The sequence below is a fragment of the Pseudorasbora parva genome, chromosome 11 (assembly GCF_024679245.1).
Source record: "Pseudorasbora parva isolate DD20220531a chromosome 11, ASM2467924v1, whole genome shotgun sequence".
In the NCBI taxonomy this organism is placed as follows: Eukaryota; Metazoa; Chordata; class Actinopteri; order Cypriniformes; family Gobionidae; genus Pseudorasbora; species Pseudorasbora parva.
Window position 1 is genome coordinate 39,414,589 of NC_090182.1, and position 20,607 is coordinate 39,435,195.

The 20,607-nt window shown below is 40.0% G+C and overlaps 1 protein-coding gene and 1 long non-coding RNA gene across 2 annotated transcripts in view; one reads left to right on the forward strand and one right to left on the reverse strand.

Moving 5' to 3' along the window:
- Positions 1-1,616: 1,616 nt before the first annotated feature.
- LOC137092890 (uncharacterized) lies at positions 1,617-8,799 on the reverse strand. Its single transcript, XM_067457419.1, has 5 exons — positions 6,823-8,799; positions 4,197-4,364; positions 2,486-4,070; positions 2,172-2,364; positions 1,617-2,044 (listed from the first exon to the last, which is right to left on the reverse strand). The coding sequence occupies exons 1-5, from the start codon at positions 7,043-7,045 to the stop codon at positions 1,814-1,816; spliced, it is 2,400 nt and encodes a 799-aa protein (XP_067313520.1). The 5' UTR covers positions 7,046-8,799; the 3' UTR covers positions 1,617-1,813.
- A 153-nt stretch (positions 8,800-8,952) lies between these two features.
- Positions 8,953-20,607, forward strand: part of LOC137093173 (uncharacterized) — a 44,398-nt gene continuing 32,743 nt past the window's right edge. The window contains exon 1 of the long non-coding RNA XR_010908404.1: positions 8,953-9,153. This is a non-coding gene — a long non-coding RNA (uncharacterized lncRNA). The remainder of the gene's footprint in view (positions 9,154-20,607) is intronic.

A 20,607-nucleotide genomic window follows, 5' to 3' on the forward strand; every position in this document is an offset into this window, starting at 1 on the left:
AGCAAAATCTCTTAATTTTGTGTATTTTTTTCCAAAAACAAGACAATAATTTTTACTTGTCTAGTAAATGTTTCTTAATGTAAGAATTTTTATATATTTTGACTAGAAACAAGACGAAAAATACTAAGAAAAGCATTTTTTGCAGTGCACAATATTTTTTGTCTGTTGCGATTACGTGATTTTTACTCCTAAAATCTTGTTGTGTCCTGAGCAAGAAACATGTCAGACTACATGCTGCTACTCTACCAATCATCGCTTGTTACCACAACGTTTTGTTCCGGGTTTTACAATGTTTCATCGAGGGACTACCACAACAGACAAAATGCTGACGAACGATAGCAGAATCCCTTCAGCAACCCAGGGAGTAACGTTACTGGAATCTAAGCTTATTAATAGATGGTTTAGAAATAATGTTATGTTTTGGTGGCAAGCTTTAACTACTGAATATGCATATGAACGCATGCGCGACATGGAACTGCAATAAACACACACTGGTCTGAAGGTCTGAGCTGAGTGAAGTATTATAGTTCTCATAATATTAATAATAAATAATATTTAAATAGGACTATATGCTGGAGCTTTCAAGCAAACCTAATAAAGACAACTCAGAGAAACATTATTTAATATCTGTTTTATAATAAAAATAATACGATTTTAAAGGTATGTCATGTTCTTCAAACAGCATGATTTTAATTAATCCCAAACTCTGCTAATTTTGTCAGTATCAATTAATGTATGTTTACTGATACTTCTCACTTTTCTGTCTCTTTCTTTTCACGTGAACAGAATAGACACATGCTTACATTCACAAATATAAACTGTATTTCTATTCAATTTTCAGAATTATTGACATGTCATACACGCCTACCTGCCTTTTGATGTAAATAAAAGACGAGAGTGGCAAATATCACGGACATTATCATGTACAGCTCAGCCTGTTATTTATTTTTATTTCCATTTCCCTTTTATCCAAAGAGACGGGACTATTTGCACTGTATTTATCAATGAGAAACAGGCTATCATACTCTATCATACTAGCACAAACTACGTGACCCGCCACATATTTCTGCTTTAAATATTGTGTGTAGTTAGCAGTATGTGGTGTTTTCAGACATTTTTTTATTAAATTGCATTTGTCAGTCCCGCACTCGTATTCTTCCTGACAGAATGAAAAGCTTGCGCTGAAGGCGGAGCTGTTTGACCAATCAGATGAAAGAGGCGTTTTAGCGCCGCCCACATGTGGAAACGAAATATCGAACCCATAAACCGATTTGTAAAACACAAATGAAATATGAAAAATTGAGCCAAAATCTCATTTTTTGTTTTTAAACTGGATTTATGTGTTCCGGTTATTCCATTCCAAACAGGAAATGAAATGATCAGATGATACACGGACCGATATTCTAGGTACTACCCAGAAGCCCAGAGTTTTTTTATCTTAAAGAGCGAGATGAATTGTAGAAATATTATGTTATGATTTGTTGAATTTTATATATATATATATATATATATATATATATATATATATATATATATATATATATATATATATTTTTTATATGAAATTGTAAAGTTATTATTCATGTGATCAATCATGATTAATTAAATGTGCAATTGCGAGAAAAACAGTCAGAATTGATTGTTATAAAATTGCAATAGCAAGAAAAAAAAAACAGAATTGCTTGTTATACATTTGCAATTGCGAGAAATAAAAGCCAGAATTCTGAGAAAGAGGTTACTCTAGATTTGAGAAACTGAGCATTATCCTTCCCATACAATCACACTAGCTATGAATAACAGATATTACGGACCTTCAAGCAAATGCTCGATATACAGTACTGGCATCTGTACTGTGCAGAACTTTTCGGTTGTTCCGGAGAAGACGAGCTGGACTGGCTCTGGGAACAGTTGGCGGTCGCGGAGGCGGAGAAGACAGGTGTAGATGTGCACCAAACCTCACAGGTGTCACAGTCAGAAGAGACAGTGGTACATGCCTCTGGACACATGATATGCCTGTCAGATGTAGGCCATGGGTTGAATTCACCTGTTGAAGGATAAAAATGGTAAATTATTTAATTTCTGACATGTTTTCCATCATATCATCTATTTATATCTTTACCAAAAACCTAGTCTAGACTTATATTATTCGATTTATTCAAATTCTTACTGACCTGATGGTATAAATTGGCCATCCGTGAGATGCACCATCTGCGTGTCTCGTCCCTGGAAGCTTGCTTGGCATCCCAGATTTTTCTCACAGTCTTCTGAAAATGGTCGAATTTACAGAGCTGAGAATGAACTTTTTTGAATTCCCATCCATCTTTTAAATCTCTGGTCACCTTGAAATTTTCATTGAGTTTCTTCCTGAAAAACAGACAATGCAATCAGAAATAAAATTAGTTTTTGTTATGGCACATTGTAAAGATGATTTGTCAAAACACAAATTACAATCAAAATGTTAGTCATTGCTATTCTTTTTTCTTACCCTAACTGCTTTAATTTGACGTGTCTGATGTATCTCTGGAAAAGACATCCAAGTCGCAGATCAACACTCTGAAGCGCTTGACTAATGTTTCCTTTGCACTGGTTGTACGTTTCGGAGGAGATCTTGTCGTTTTCAAAAGATTGATCCAGAAGTTTGAGGTTGTATTCTTGAGCTTTGATGTCAATTACAAGCGTCTGATCGTGAAGCAGTTGATCATCATCCTCTTTACTGTTATCTGAGACTGTTGAAACATATTTGTTTTTCTTTGGGTTGTCAGGTGTCTGAAGTGATGGCTTCTGAATTTGGGGCCGTTTCATAATTGAGGAAAGATGGGAGGGTGCAGGAGATGGACTCTGAAGATCTTCCACTGGCACCATATCAAGTTTCGTCCCCTTTACAGACAGTGGGATCTGAGGGAGTTCAAAAGATTTGACAGGAGAAGGATGATGGATGTTACGAGTAGATGGACTCGGGCGGTCTTTCTGAGCCACCTCTTCAAATGATGTCCCTGCTCTCAACATTGAATCTACATAAGTTTTTGACTCTTCTTCAGGGATCTGAGGGAGCTCAAAAGATTTAACATGGGAAGGACGATGGATGTTACAAGTCGATGGACTCGGGAGGTCTTTCTGAGCCACCTCTTCAAATGATGTCCCTGCTCTCAACATCGAGTCTACATAAACTTTTGCCTGCCCTTTAGGGATCTGAGGGAGCTCAAAAGATTTGACAGGGGAAGGACGATGGATGTTACGAGTAGATGGACTCTGGAGGTTTTTCTGAGCCACCTCTTCAAATGATGTCCCTGCTCTTAACATGGAGTCTAAATAACCTTTTGTCTCCTCTTCAGTGATCTGAGGAAGCTCAAAAGATTTGACAGGGGAAGGACGATGGATGTTATGGGTAGATGGACTCTGGAGGTCTTCCTGTGCCACCTCTTGAAATGATGTCCCTGCTCTCAACAAATGAGCTTTTGCCTCCTCTTCAGGGATCTGCTCAAAAAATTTGACTTGGGAAGTAGGACGGTGGCTGCCAAGAGAAACCTCATCTTCAGTCATCTTGTTAAATGATGTGACCTTTCTCATTTCTTCCTTTGAATCCCTGCAAACTTTTGCAAGAGAGTCAGCAGATTGACTCTGGAGGTCTTTTGGAGTCTTCTCTAACCCTTTAATTTTTGCCTTTTGTACACGGGACTCCTTGACCTGAGGGAGAGTGAGTCGCTTGCTCACAGCATCAGTTTTTGGTTTTTGCACCTGCTGATGAAGTGAAACGTTGGATTTTCTGTTCACCTCTTCCGCCACCTTTTTCTGTTTCCGTGGATGCGCCCTGACACCCTGCGCCTCTTTGCAATGATCCTGAAAAGCCTGGCTGAGGTTTCCAATGGTCTCAGTTGTTATTTTTAATGCCCAGCTCGTGGCTGGACTGCAGGTGTCAGATCTGGCAATGTTATTCAACACACCAATTAAGTTTGATGAATACTCTGATAAAGCGTTTGGATTTGCCTTCATTTCTGGTACGGTGGGACAGCACTTCAGAGATAGGATGTCTTGAACCAAACTGGGATTCAGATCCTCTTTCCTTGATTTCCCTGAAAACAAACACATTTTACACTGTAAGCTACTCTGATACAAAAATTTAGTTAATCCCAAATCACAATGTAACCAAAGTGATTCAAATATGCTTTTTATGAATGGTGGTGTGTGCATTAACTTACCTTGTGACTTCACACGCTCTTGCATTTTCTGAAAGTTGTTCTGCAAGCGGCCCACGTTGTGGTGCACATGAGCCTGGAAATCTTCGAAACTCTTCTGCAAGCCCTCCAGCTGCTCCATGGTGACCCTCGATTTTTCCACATTCTCCATTTCATATTCAAGTGATTTATCTGTAAAGGAGTAAAACAAATTAATCGTAAACTGATTATGCTCAATAAAATAAAAAAATAAAACAAAATATCAATGTATGGGTCAGGGTGCCATGATTTAATCCCTTCAGGATTCAGCAATCGCATATTTAACACAAACTCAGATGCTGCAGATTTCCTGCAGATTTTGTAGCTACGTGTGTCATCACAGCGCACATTCAGACAAAGAAAAGCCCACTTCAAAGTGTGTGTTGAACTTGAATCGATTGTTTAATTTTTGAAATTTAGGAATAAGATCATGTGGGTGTTTGAATCGGGATCGCAATCTTTTAACAATTAATCGTGCAGCTCTATAGAGCATTTAAGCAAATTAAGCATTTAAACTCTATAAAGTAAATGATTTATTAAACTCTAAAAATGCTCTTAAATGCTTTATTAAACTCCATAAAGCATTTAAGCATATTAAGACCTATGAACATTTTAAAAACGTAATGTCAAATGCATGATGAAGATGTGTCTATATATCACAACAAAAAACTTGAATTGTTCTGTTTATACCATAGACTGTATTAAACAATGGACAGTGTCCTTGATGTCACCAGTAGGTTTCTGAAGAGCAGTTTTGAACAGGTTAGCTGGCTGTCACCACCATGGCAGCGCATCACGACACGTCACTCCCGGATAACCGAAAATAGGCAATCCACCTGTCACTCAAGTGACCACGCCCTTAATTATTCATGAGTTATTGCAATTCAAAAAAACAGCATGAAGAGCAAACTTAGCAATATAGACCAAAACCACTTTTTGTAAAAAAAAATTATGTTGTAAAGTTGGGCATTTTAACATGAGGGGTCTATGGGATTGACTCTCTTTTGGAGCCCGTCTCTACTGGCCAGTCAATAAATTGCAGTTCAAGTCAATTCCTTGTTGGATTCAAGAGAGAGAGACAAGGTTGCAGTTTGGTTATGTTAACTCCAACACTCCCGCCATAACTAGATTTAAAATTAATCATAAGGACTTGTTACTCTGAGATGACCATAAACAATTAAATGACTGTACTCCCTTGAAGTGATCATCACACATTCCCTTTGCTTTCTACTTGCGTTTCATTACTGGTATTTATGAGTAACAACAGAACAGATACCTTTATGACATTACTTGTAATGTTATTTAAAGTACATTATGATAAATACTTGGCTTATGTATACATGCAACATTTCAGCCATAAATAAAATTATAAATGTTAGAAATATTGTCTTCATTACCTGCCTAGCGATGTATGTTTATGCTAAAATATAATAAAATACTTTCTATTTTTTTTAAAAACATATATTCTGTGTCGTTAACGGTTGTAATGACGTGTAGTGAGTTGGCTCACATGATATAAGTTTCGCGCTTCAGAACTTCCTGGGTTTTGAGGTGAAATGTGGAACTTTGAGTGCAGTGGAAGGATTCCCTTAAAATGGCCAACTCCCTGATCAGTGGCCTGACTTCTAAACTAGGGAGCTGATTGACACACACCCTTTGCCCATCTGCCTGTATAACCCGGAGGCTGCATTTTTATAAGTTCTAGGACCCTAGCAATGAAGCATGAAGGCTGAACTCTATAAACCAATGTTTTAATGAATTTAACCTCTTAAGTTAAAATTGTAAATAAAAAAAAAACCCCGAAAAAACATCTTTGTTGTTTTAGACTATACAAACATACCAAAACACACTTAGCCCTCAAAAGACATAACATTTGGTCCTCTGTGGACACTTTTGGGCACAGGGTCTGATGTGTGATCCCTATTTTTATTTATAAATCAAATTTTTTTTTACCACTGAAAGTACCATATTTTCATGTAAAAGATATTTCATTTATTTATATTTAATATTAATTTAACTTCAGTAAAAAAACAAAAAACCAATTCCAGTATTTTTAGAGAGCAAAAACCTAAAAATGTGTTGACTTTGGTGACATCTGGTGGACTTATGTAGGTACAAAATTTAAATAACTAAAAAATATCAGTAGCCACTAGATGGGATTAATAGTACCCAATGGATGCATAGCTGCAAAAAGCTGAACTCTATAAACCTGTTTTAACAAATTTAACCTCTTAAGTTTTACATTAAAAAGTTAAAATTGTAAAACAACAACAACAACAACAACACATCTTTGTTGTTTTAGACTATACAAAAATGCCAAAACATGCTTAGACAAATCTGACCATGCAATAAGTGTGTGTGTGTGTGTGTGTGTGTGTGTGTGTGTGTGTGTGTGTGTGTGTGTGTGTGTGTGTGTGTGTGTGTGTGTGTGTGTGTGTGTGTGTTCAGGTGGCAAACTTAGAAAAAGTAACCAAGCCTTGTACTGCTCAGATTAAGGGAAGTATTTTTTTAAACAAATAAAAAAGGTTTTGGCCCCCATTTGTCCCGAAGGTCCGTTGAGGGTTAAGCAAAAGACAATGGATAAATGAATAAATAATAAGAGATTACTTACGGATATCCTTGAATCGCTCCATCATTGATTGAGACTCCTCTCGGCGCTCTTGGGATCTGGACTGAAGCTCCGCGAGTTGGTCGAGCAGAAATTCACGCTTCATGATCCATTGCATCCTAGAGGAGAAATTATCCTCTTCGAATGATCCCGGAGGAGTCATTTGTGCACTACTGCGGCCAATCCTCTCGGATGAAGATGATGCTGTGCTCTTATCAGGAGACATCTCTGATCGTTTATGAGAACTATTCAGATCTATCAAAGCACTAATAAGATTTCCGTGTGCACAGTTCTGAGAGTGAGCTGTTCGATAGTGTCAAACTGATTTGCTGATCTTTTAAGAGAACTACGATCCAACCGAATTGTGGTACTCGTTCAGACAGATAATCACTCACTGTACTTGTTAGCTGATATTTTCTCACAGTAAACCCCTGACTTGAATGCGTTAACTCCTGGCAAACGATAACTGGATAAAAAATCAACTCGGTAAGCTCTTAAAGCGGTCCACTGTGACGCCACAATAGAGCGTTCCATTTCGTCAGAGACAGTTGCCCTGGCAATTCCAGATAATCCTCAACCAGTCTGCGGTTTCTGCATTAAGGCAGAACTACTGTACTTTATATACCAAACTACTTGCTTTTTTACAGTCTATGGTTAAGGCATTTGCATACTGAGTCCGATATTTGCACATGCGTTTTTTCGTATTCGTGATCCAAACAATTTTTTTGTCATTCCAATTAAAAGATTCAGAGTATTGTTTACATGAGACATTATCTGAGCCGATCTGGGGTTTATGTGCTGACTTTCAGTCGGAATAATTTAGTGACATGCGCACACAGAAACGTCGAAGCTGTCCTCTCCAGCAGCTGGAATGTGTTCACGATTGCCATAGCAACTCTTAACGTCCCATACCGTTTTATAAAAGCTATTTATTTGTTGTAAAGTGTGCGATAGCCATCTCAGAAAAAAAATAAATCTTCTGTCAGGTGCAGTTGAAGTAAGTACCTGGAACAAACGCTGTCGAGATGAGAGGGTGTATCCAGGCCTTGTGTCATTCAGGGGCATAGTTGATGGGGGGAGGTAACCCCCTCAATATTCAAATCCATCAGTTACTGGTCAGAGAGGGATGCAAACAAATAAATAAAGTATAAGGGGTTGAGAAAATGTAATATATAAGTTGATCCCCCCTCCCCCCATTAATATGTACACATTTCGTAAAGTTTTATTTTTTTTCCCTTTCCACAAAAGGGGAATTGTTCTATTAAGACCTGAGTTAATGTATAACATCTTTGTGGCACTACGCCACCACACCACTAGATGGCGCATTTTGCGCACATGAAAGACTCGAGAGAGTTACTTCCCCCAGTTCAGCGCGCTCAGAAACTGACTGCCGCTGTGGAAAGACATAACTTCTGTCCTCTCGTGTTTTTTCACGGGTATGAACGTCATTCAATAAAATGTTAATTTCATTGAACTTGGGTAAATGAACAAGTGTTATGCATAGAGTTTAAGTGAGTTGGAAAGTGTATTTAATCTTGAAAAAGAGTTTTAATTCACTAAAGATATTAAAAAACAGCTAAAGAGTTTGTCTAATCGTATTTCATGTATGGTTTATATATTGATTGACATTAGAAAAGTGTTTATCATGCTGAAATATTGAGTTCATGTCAATATCTTCTTGTTTAAAAGTGTTTTAGAGACGTTTTAGAATTACGTTTCTGAGAGTGTTGTATTCTCGTTTCAGTCGCCATTTTGAGTGGTCAGCACATGTATTTTTTTCTGTATGTGCATGAGTTAAATAAGAGACGAATTATATCAAATTAATACAGCAGGGGGAAATGACATCTAATGTATTTTCTTCTGAAATCTGGTCTTTAACACTTTCTGTCTCTTGATAAATTATTTTTGTGATTTTGACACTTTTTGTATTATACAGTATCTGATTTATAATGTAAATTTATGCAAGATTCTAAATGCATATAATGTTGACCTGTATATAAGCATACATGCATAATAATATGTACAAACTGGTATGTTTTGCATACACCTACTATGTATTTTTGTATATGTTGTTGTTTGTTAACTTGTCTTTCACCAAATGCATTTTAAGAGTTTTGAAGTTTCGAAATGTTGAATCCTTTTAAAGAGATTTAAAGAGAAATTATCTCAGTAATAAACTGACTGCCGCTGTGGAAAGACATAACTTCTGTCCTCTTGTGTTTTTTCACAGTTTATTCACCGATCCACAGTGCACACTGCCTGTGTATCATTTGCTGCCTGCCCAGATATCCCCTAGGTCTGAGGCCGGTAACAAAAGCAAATACTGAGAATGAGGTATGAAAATATTGTGTAATAGCTAAGTGCACACCACATATGTTTTAGCTAGCTAACGTTAATCCAAAGCAATGTATTTAGCTATAACTATCAGTATAACAAGTTAACAGAGCAGCCGTCTGGTTTGCTAGTTCATTTTTCAATAGTGTGTAATTAATGACAAAAGTATTCACATCTGTGTTTTTTTCCGTCCTAAATTAATCAAACTTTTAAACGAATTTGATGAATGAACGATTTAAGTGGTTCACTCATTAAAGGTGGGGTAAGTGTTATCTGGTAACCGTTATTGGTATTTCAAATCACCAAAACAAACACGCCCCTACCCCCAAAAGGGTCTCGCCCCTATTTTGATAGCGCCACCCCACACATATGTAAACCCAGAGGCATCCATCAACGGCTATGGCAGAATCTCTGTGTATCTAATCCAGGTCGAATATTCAATGAAAAAGTCATCCCTTCTATCACAAAAACACAATCCGTTCTTGTGAACAACTCGATAGTAGACGAGCAAGACAATCCAACTAACGAACTTATTACAATTATGACAAGATTTGAGTTACAGCAATCACAAACACACACAAACCGTTCTCATTAGGGATGCACCCGTTGACCGGCCAATAATCGGAACAGGCCGGTTTTTGCTTCTAACGCGCGACCGGCAACCAGACGTTTTTTTTTCTTCCTTTCCGCCGGTTTTTCCGGAAGTGCGCCGACTTGCGCAATCCACACACGCTTATATTGCAAACGTTCGCGAACATGTCACTTGTGTGGAAGTATTTTGCAATATGCGAGCAGGACGTGAAGACTGCAATCTGCAATGTCTGCAAAGGACGAGTTAATCGCGGAGGAACAACAGCAAAGACATTCGGTACAACAAACTTGATCAGACATTTAAAAGTTCATCACCTGAAAGAACACGAAGAGTATCAACAATCTGTTGATAATGCAAAACAGCCAAAACCTTCATCACTCACTCAACCATCGGTAAAATCCATAATTCTAAAAAAACAGAATTACAGCAGAGATAGTCCAAAAGCGCAAGCCATTACAAAGAAAGTAATAGAATTTATAGTACTGGATGACCAGCCGATTTCTGTTGTAGAAGACCAAGGTTTTCGTCATCTAATGACACACATGGATTCGCAATACTTTTCGGATGTGGCTCTACCCGAAATGTACAATGCCGCGTCAACTCATGTTCACAGTCTACTTAATGCTGAGGTCAAATTCTTTAGCTTTACCACAGATATATGGAGCGCGGATGTGAGCCCAGTATATTGATGCTGATTTCGAACTACATAAAGTTCTCTTACATGCACAAGAATTCTCAGGTTCACATACATCATCTTTTGAAGAGATGCTTAAAACTTGGAACATTTCCAAAAGCAAAGTGCACGTAATTGTGCGTGACAATGCCGCAAACATGTGTAAAGCGATGCAGGATGCTCACCTACCTTACCTGCCTTGTATGGCCCACACTCTTCAGCTGGCCATAAATGAAGGGTTGCTCTCACAGCGCAGTGTAACTGATATTGTAGCGACTGGAAGGAAAATAGTTGGCCATTTCAAACATTTGCCGCTCGCATACTCCCGACTCCAGAATGTGCAGGCACAGCTGGGCCAGCCAAAGAAAAGGCTACAGCAAGATGTCCCAACTCGATGGAACAGCAGCTATTATATGCTGTCAAGTTTTATATGCTGCAGACTACGATTTACCTGTAACCCTCACCGCGTACCAATGGAGTCTTATAGAGAACATTTTGACTATTCTTGCACCATTTGAGAAGCTTACAAAAAAAATAAGCTCTTCTATTGCGACTGCAGCAATGTCATTCCCTCAATCGTTGCACTAAAACGTCTCCTTAGGAAAGGTGCTGAAACGGATCATGGCGTTAACTTTCAAATCCACTCTTTTGGAAGCGGTTGAGAAAAGATTCGGCAATATTGAACAGGAGCCTTTGTACTGTTTGGCTACGATCCTCGATCCAAGGTAACGACAACAACATTGATGATGATGATGATAATAATAATAATAATAATAATACATCAGATAATGCCAGGCTATAATATGACTTTTTTATGAAAAGGTACAAGGATCGATATTTCTCCAACACAATCAAACCAAAAGTACGAGAAATGCTTCAAAATGTGTTACAAACGGAAACTGGAGAACTAAGGAAAGAGACTAGATGTGCTGAAGGGAATGAAGAGTCCATGCAGGCGTCAGCAGAAAAAATACCACGCAGAGTAAGCTCGCTGTTAGCAATGCACGATGAGATATTGGAAGAACATTCTGAAGAGATTCAGCACACGGGCAGCCCTACAGCACTGGAAATGCAGAGCTACCTGTCTGAAGCGCAGATACCAAGAAGCGAACAGCCGTTGGTGTACTGGTGCACAAATAAGAGCCGCTTTCCTGCACTCGCTGAAGTTGCGCAAGCTTTCCTCTGTGCCGTGCACAAGCGTAGATAGTGAGCGCTTGTTCAGCTCAGCTTCTCACGTGTTGGACGAGAAACGAAACCGACTAACTTGTGAGAAATCCGAAATGCTTCTGTTTGTAAAGAAGAACATGCATGCACTTTTGAAGTGAAATACTATCAGTTAAGGATGATCTTTTTTATTTTTATTTTTTTGGACATTAATTGCATTGACTTAATTTGGTTTAAAAAGCACCTGATGTGGCATCTTTTTTTCTTTGCTTTTTCGTTGCACTAAAAATGATTTGATTTAATATTTTGAAACAGTGTATTTATATACTTTATTTAATTTAATTATTTAATTTTATTTAAATGGTAAATACTTTTTTTTCTTCTTTACACTGAATTTGAAAACAAAAAATTTAAGTAAATTCTTTGTGTGGATTGTTGAATGGGTGTTGATTGTGTTGTTTGGATTGCAGAATATGCAGTTGTTAATGTTAATGTTAATTTTTTACATAGGTTCAACCTAATTTCCTGTTAATTTCAGGTTGCAAACTTGTTTTCATTGGCCAAAAGCCAATTTGGCCTATTAAATACCAAATAAACATCTTGTTCATGTATACTTTCTTTCTTTATTGTTTGTTGCTTAAAATAAAATGAAATCGGTATCGGAATCGGCCAGTTTGCTTGAAAAAAATCGGTATCGGAATCAGCCATGTAAAATCATTATCGGTGCATCCCTAGTTCTCATGAACAACTCGATAGTAGCCTACACAAGCACACAGTCCAGCTAACGACATACAATTATGACAAGATTAGAGTGATAGCGATCACAAAAATTACAAACTGTTCTCAAGAACAACTCTATAGCATAAGCCGACAGTCCAACTAACGACATATTACAATTATGACCAGATTAGAGTTAGCGATCAAACTGTTCTCATGAACAACTCTATAGCTCGAGCACGACAGTCCAGCTAACGACATATTACAATTATGACTGGATAAGGGTTATATAGATCACAAAAATAGTGAACAAACATATATTAGGAGTATAGTATCTTACTTGTCGGAGACATTGTGTGAGCTGATGCTTGAAGCACACAGTGAGGGGATTTAGATGCTCCATACGGTGTGGAAATGAACGGGTCTTTATCATCGCTGAAGTGAGACACAATACGATCGCAAATGGACTAACAAGTGAACATGACACACGAGCATAGTCAAGCAGCATATATTAGGCTAGTTCTCGGCTAATGTCTGTCATGTGTGACTCGTGTGTTTTGAATTATGACGTGCACAGAGCGAGAGCGAGCGCTCTTCTCACCATCAATAGTAGACATGCCCCTTACCTGCTGATTGGCTACAAGTTTGTTATTCCACTCGGCCCGTGTCCTTTTTCTAAAACGGTTTTGAAATAAGACTTACCCCACCTTTAAAACAGTAAATCACTGCCTACTGTTTAAATAGTTAATTTCTTTCTTTTTACAATCTCTATGTTAGAATTTTACGAATGATTATACACAAATTTCATAACGTTATGAGGTGTATAATCTCTTAACATGTTTTATAACAGATTCGAGGTAAAGCAGCTGGGTAGATAAGTCAGCAGAGGGAGAGGAGCAGCACTAGCCTGACGTGGTCATACTCAATTCTAGTCAGAATATGAGTCTGAAACTGCTCCATTGGGCTGTAATTATGGGGCGTGTTTCAACCGAACCAGGAAAGACATCAATTGGATAGACCTACAACCAATCAGAGCAACGAAGTGACGCATTGTCAAATGTCAACAGACAGAGCTCAACTGCACTGTGTTACCAAGTCCACGTTTTTTCCCGCGGTGATATATAGACCCATGAGTGTGAATTTTAGCAGGTAACCGTGCCAAAATAACACACCTTTTACCCCCCAAACGCCATTTTTCCCCCGGAGAACCCCCCGGGAAGCTGTTGTTTAGGGCTAGTAGTTGGCGGATTTTGTTGTAAAAACTTGGCAACCCTGTCTGCACACACGCTGGAATAAACGATCTTAGCCAGTGTTGTAAAAAAATAAAAGAATTTATTGATATACAGAATACTTACCCAACATGATCATCATCTTTGAGAGAAATTAGGAAGGTGAATGCAGATACAAACAAGCTCTCCGTTTAGGATTCGAGTAAATATAATCCAAGCCCCTTTGATGACGTGCATGATTACGTTACTGTTGATCATCTGTCTGTCATCGTCTACAGCCCGCCCTGATGATTTCATTGGTCCGAACCGTTTCTGTTCGGGGATAATTACTCCTCTATGGAGCGATGCCAGACCGAACTGCCCAACCTAAAAATGTTCTGGGCGGGGCTAAGTTCAGCTGGCATCCAGGCTAGAGCAGCAGGTGATTTATTAGAAATTATAAAGCACATATTAATGTCTTATTCTGCATGACCTTATTCTACAACCCTTAATCCTACCCAATACCTAAACATAAATGCTACAAAAACGACCTTACTAACTATTAATAAGCAGTAAATTTGGAGTTTAATGAGGCAAAAGTCATATTTAATAGTGAATGTGTTCCCCATACTAAAGTGTTACCATAATGATAGATGTGAATAAATAAATAATCCAATAACAACACGCATAAAAAAAAAAAACAGGCATCCCAACGTTCAACCCCCCCGATGTTCGAACCAAACCTACGCCCTTGATTATTAGGCAAGACAAGTCAAGTGTTGATTTGAGAGGCTACATTGATCAAACACGCGGTTAACTCACTGTCGGTAGGCCGCTTGATCGTCACTTTAAAAAACAAAAACTATAATTTAACAAACAAACAAAAAAATGCTTCAAACATTTTTTTTTATTAACTTAATAACAAAATGAAACGAAATATAATTATTTTGACATTAAAAACAAAACTACAACTATTTTAATGGCTACAACAATAGGGAGGATACACATTTAAAAAACAAAACAAAACATGGGCTCCAGTCCGACAGAAATTTAATAAGCTGTCGGACACGGGCCGGACTAGGGCCTTGATTTGAGCTTCTTCACTGCTGCAAGCGTTCGTTTTTCACAAAAGAGTGTAACAAACTCATTTAAATTTCAGTAATTGTATAGCCTAATTGTGCGCATTGCTCCCAACACTGATGGCATGGTGGTTGTTGTTGTTTTATTAAAAATGGGTGGACAATACAATAATATGCTGCACATGTTATTAAAAATATGATGTGAGTATCTGTGTCACAGTGCTGATTTATTTAGCTGATTGATATTGATAAAGTTAAATGGTCATTTGGTTTAAGAGTGAATACACTTAATCTTTCCACATGGCATTACAGTTTGGGAACAGGTTGTGATCGTGCAATGCAACTGATACGCCCAATTCATGCGATGTAACATAACAAGTCTTTAAAAATAAACGTTTATGAAAATTGCCATTCTACAGAATTGCTTCAAAGAAACATCTTGAGGATTTTATTTTCCCCCACAAATTGTGTATGCATCCAAGGCACACATTTCTAAAATTCATCATATTCAATCATATTTTCAGAACGTTTTTCCTCTGCCCAATACCGAAACACAATTTAAGAAGAAGGGTTATATTGCCCCATTACATTTTTGGTTACATCTAGTACCTTGTTAATATAATAAAATAAAATGTTCACAGGTAAATCAATATCATATTAAAATTTTAAGAATATTTTAAGTGTAATTTATGAGATGTGTTGTATTTTGAATCTAATTGTTCACTGAAAAAAAAAGGAAAACACATTGTCCAATTGACTTAATCTTATTATTTGTGATCTACGCAAAACAAAATTGTGTTTCTCTTCTAAACGTGATTTCTTTGCTTCCGAATAATGTAATTCTCTAAAATGTGGAATCTACTAGATTACATTATTTGGGGTTGAATGTGAACCAGTCAAGTACTTGAACATGATTTTTGCTGAAACTGTAGGTCCCAGCATGCTTTGCTTGGGACTTGATGAGAAGAGTAAAATAGTTGAACTTAAGTGATTAGATAAGGGGGAGACTTTATATTGTTTAATAGCATTTAATGTTTAATTATGTTGGAATAATTCGAATCATTTAAATGATACTGGGTTACCATAGTGGAGAAGAGCGGAGCGATTGCCTAGGCTGCGGACTGAGACAGCACATTAAAGAGCATTTCATAGACATGTTCATTATGTGCTATTGCTGACTAACAAAATTAAAGCTAGTTAGTACCATCTTATAAATCATTCAAGGGACCACAAAAATACACAAAAACAAAATAAGCTTGTGATTTGATTAAAAAGGCAGGTTCTCAAGCCTGTTGTTGGAAGCCATATTAAAATAATTTTGAGACTACTCAATTGGATTACTTAAAAATTACTTAATTTCATGATGTTGAAGTTATGTCAACAAATTATGTTTGTTTAACTTATTGAATCGTGAAACCGATGATCATGTAATCCAACAGACCTTTTTTCAGTGTTCTTTGCGAAAGGCATAAAGTAAGTCATGGGGGGGGGGGGGGGGGGGGGGGGGGGCGTACTGCCAACCCTGCCACCTATGGTGCTTCAAGGCACAGTGGTCCCCGGTGAACATATATCTCCATGTCCGCCCGGAAACGTAGCGGCGTGGGGATGTTCGCAGCCTCCCAGGTGGGCCCTCAGGGTGTCAGTTCGGTTGCTTCCTGCCGGTACACCGTTACAGGACACCGGGCTGACCGCCCAGAGAAACCCAGAGGCCAGCCTCGAGAGGCTGGTTCCCTTAGTAGATTTTCTGGCAGCGTGGAAACTTCTGCCAAATATTTCAAACTGGGTCCTGCTCACAATAGAAAAAGGGTACAGAATTCAATTCGGGTTACACCCACCCATATTCAGCGGGGTTACTCCTACAGTAGTAAGCTCCGAGCAGGCTCTGGTTATGGAGCAAGAGGTATAGACTCTTCTGCGAAAAGAGGCTATAGAAAGGGTCCCTCACCACTGCAGAGAGTCTGGGTTTTACAGCCGGTACTTCATAGTTCCAAAGAAGAATGGGGGGCTAAGGCCTATTTTAGATCTGCGTCAGTTAAAAAGGGCTGTAAAGAGACTAAAGTACAAAATGCTCACACTGAAACAGATTGTGTGTCAGATCAGGTACGAGGACTGGTGTGTCACAATAGACCTAAAAGATGCATACTTCCACATCTCCATCCTTCTGCAGCAAAGAAAATTCCTCAGGTTTGCTTTCGGGGGCGAAGCTTACCAGTATCGGGTGCTGCCATTCGGCCTAGCTTTATCGTATATCATAAAGTATGTTGGGACCTCAGCAGAGCACTACTTTTCTGGGGGTAGTCTGGGACACAAAACGAATGTCGGCTCAGCTATCTCCTCCCAGGTTAAAAGCAATCCTGGATACCGTAAAACGAATAAAGCTAGGTCAGTCACTCACTGTGAAACATTTGTGTTAGGGCTGATGGCAGCAGCATCCAACGTGATACCTTTTGGCCTGCTGTACATGAGACCCTTACAGTGGTGGCTCAGGACCAAGGGCTTCTCCCCGAGGGGGAATCCGTTTCGCTTGATCAAGGTCACGCGGCAATGCCTACGTGCATTGGTGAAGTGGAAGGATCCTTGGTTCCTATCCCAAGGTCCAGTTCTGGGGGTTCCTTGTCGTTGCTTAAGGCTAACAACGGATGCCTCCCTAACTGGCTGGGGGTCGGTCATGAGTGGCCGCTCAGCTCAGGGTCTGTGGAGCAGCCATCAGCTTTCATGGCATATTAACCAGCTGGAGCTGATGGCCGTGTTCCTGTCACTCAGGCACTTTCTCCCAGACCTCAGGGGCCACCATGTGTTAGTACGTACGGACAACACAGTGGTGTTCTCCTATATAAATAGCCAGGCGGGTGTAAGATCGCGCCGTTTGTGGAAGTTGGCGCATCAAATGTTGACTTGGGCCCGGGGCAAATTGTTATCAGTCAGAGCAATGTATATTCCGTCCACTCGAATGTTCCAGTCAAGACAGGGAGTAGTGCCAGGGGGATGGAGACTCCACCTCGAGGTGGGGGAGCTCCTTTGGAATCGCTTCGGGCGAGCTCAGGTGGATCTGTTTGTGTCTCTCGCGAGACAACGCACTGTCCCCTATTTTACTCCCTCACGTATCCAGCCACATTGGGGTTGGATGCGATGGTACAGACGTGGCCAAGGCTACGTCTGTACGCCTTCCCCCTCTGGCGTTGCTTCCAGGAGTGCTGGAGAGAGTCCACCGGGACGGGGCCCAGCTATTATTGATAGCCCCGTTCTGGCCGGGCCGAGTATGGCTGTCGGACATTGTGTCTCTCCTCAAAGGTCTCCCATGGGAAATCCCGGTCAGGAGGGACCTTCTCTCCCAGGCGAAGGGGTCAGTAGTGCAACCGCGCCCGGAGTTATGGAAACTGTGGGCTTGGCCTCTGAGGGGGCCCAGCTCGTAGAATTAGGTCTATCTACTGAGGTGATAGAAACCATGCTGCACTCCAGAGCACCTTCTATGAGGAGACTATACGCCCTTAAATGGAGAGTTTTCGTCGCCTGGTGCACAGGCTGTTCTTTAAACCCAGCTCACTGCCCGGTTGGTTCAGTACTAGAGTTTTAGGTTATCCCCTTCAACTCTAAAGGTTTATGTGGCGGCTATATATGCCTACCACAGTCCTGTAGAAAGTGCTTCAGTGGGGAGACACCCATGGGTAACTCGTTTCCTCCGTGGAACGATTAGGCTGAGGCCTGCGGCACGTTCGAGGGTGCCTACCTGGGACTTGGCCATAGTATTAGAAGGCCTAATGTTAGCCCTGTTTGAGCCTATTGAAGAGGTACCAGAGAAGTTCCTCACGTTAAAAACTGTGTTTCTTCTGGCTCTCTCGTCTCTGAAGAGAATAGGGGAATTACAGGCTCTGTCGGTAGCTCCCTCTTGCCTTGAATTTGCACCTGGAATGGTGAAAGCATGCTTGTTCCTGAGGGAAGGGTATGTTCCTAAGGTCCCGACTAATGTAGCGGGTCCTGTAATGCTGTAGGCATTCTCTCCACCTCCATTCCTTGACCAAGACCAGGAGAGGTTAAATCTGCTTTGCCCAGTGAGGGCCCTAGATGCTTATGTCCACAGAGCTGCCCTGTGGCAAAAATCGGATCAATTGTTTGTGTGTTTTGGGTCCCAGAGTAAAGGAAAACCAGCATCTAAGCAGACCTTGAGCAAATGGATAGTTGAGGCTATTTCATTAGCATATGAGTCGGCTGGACAGCCTTCACCTTTGAAAGCCGAGCCCACTCAACCCGGAGTATGGCGGCCTCTATGGCTCAAGTATCAGGAGTTTCTCTTTAAGAGGTGTGTGATGCGGCAGGGTGGTCCTCTCTGCACACTTTTGTGAGGTTTTACAACCTAGATTGTAGCCTCTACCCCAGGTTCCTGGGTGTTTGTGGGTTGAGCAGTTCACATAGACAGACACTTGGGGTTATGGCGACGTGGTCATTTCCTTCCCGTAGCGTTTCGACACAGCTCAAGTTCCCTCGATAAAGGGAACGTCTCAGGTTACGTATGTAACCATGATTCCCTGAGAGGGAACGAGATGATGCGTCGCGATGCCATAGTCCCGGCATGCCTGTGACCGACTTTTTCGACTTTTTCAGAAGCTGACAACCGTTTGGTCCGGGTGTGCTTTATAGCTTCCTGGTCGATGACGTCACCCGCCTATGACGTATCTCCACGCTATTAGACAGATTTCACTAGTGCTTCATGACGCAATCACGCAGAGGCGTTCCCGCAGCGTTTCGATGCAGCGTCTCGTTCCCTCTCAGGGAACCATGGTTACATATGTAACCTGAGACGATTTGAATACTTAAATGCATTGGTGCAGTTGTCACCAATTCTGTATTGGCCCATATATGCATGTAACTAAAAGTGATCCACCACCTATGAAAATATTCCCATTATGCATCACAAAGAAAAGATGATTTATGTTTCAATTTAAAGTAAATAAATTGGTTCTCGGCAGCAGGAGTCTGTAGCCATTTTTAAAAAAAACATCTTAAGACACATCTTTTCCAATTGCACTTGACCAATACAGAATAGCACTTACTGATCACCACAGCAACGACAAAAAAGCGCACACTCCTGGATCATATCTACGTCTCTCATCCGGATTTGTGCCTTCAGGCGGGTATGTTACATAGTTATCATAACTATCAAAATCCAGTGTTCTGTATTTTGCGTACGTGAGTTTTTGTTGTAGATGGCTATTGCTGCGCGTTTAGCTAGAATGCCATACAAAACCAACCCATTGGGCCACTGAATCTGCATTAACGACAACAGTTGGGGCAACAGCCTTAGTCCTAATGGGTTGTTATCATAGCTATCAAAATCCAGTGTTCGGCATTTTGCGTACGTGAGTTTTTGTTGTAGATGTCTATAAAAAAAAAAAATTCTGTACTGTGCTAATTAATTGCAATTTCTTACAGCTCTTAAAGGTTGTTGGCCTTGTCTGTTTCGTTGCTTCTATTACTCTCCCCTTTTTTGTAAGGCGCTTTGGATAAAAGCGTCTGCTAAATGATTAAATGTAAATGTAAAAGTAAACTTGTTGCCTTAAAATTCAACACGAACACTTTGTTGGTCCAACTAATATTTTGTTCTAAAATGTAAATCTGAGCACGTGCGCATAGGGCATGTCTGAATCCACTTTTGCTATTTTAACGACGGGGAAAAACCGGTCTGTGCGGCAGGCGCATGGTCTAAAAGGGTTGTTGTAACATGCAATAAATCAATCCGAGTCTCATTTCTCCCATTCTCTTTAAAAGCCAGTTGCACTTGCACATGGCGGATTCACTATTTACATGGAGGAATTTGGGAGCGGAAAGACTGAACCCTTCTCCAAAGAGAAATCGTTTCCGTCGCGCCTGGCATGGATGCCGGCACCGGCCGGGTGCATGATAGGGCCTTATTATAGACCACAGCACTCCAGAATGCTACAATGGCAGCATCAGTGTAAATGCATTTAGACCAATCGATTATTATTGACCAACACAAATGAAGTATTAGGGGGTGTACATATTCAC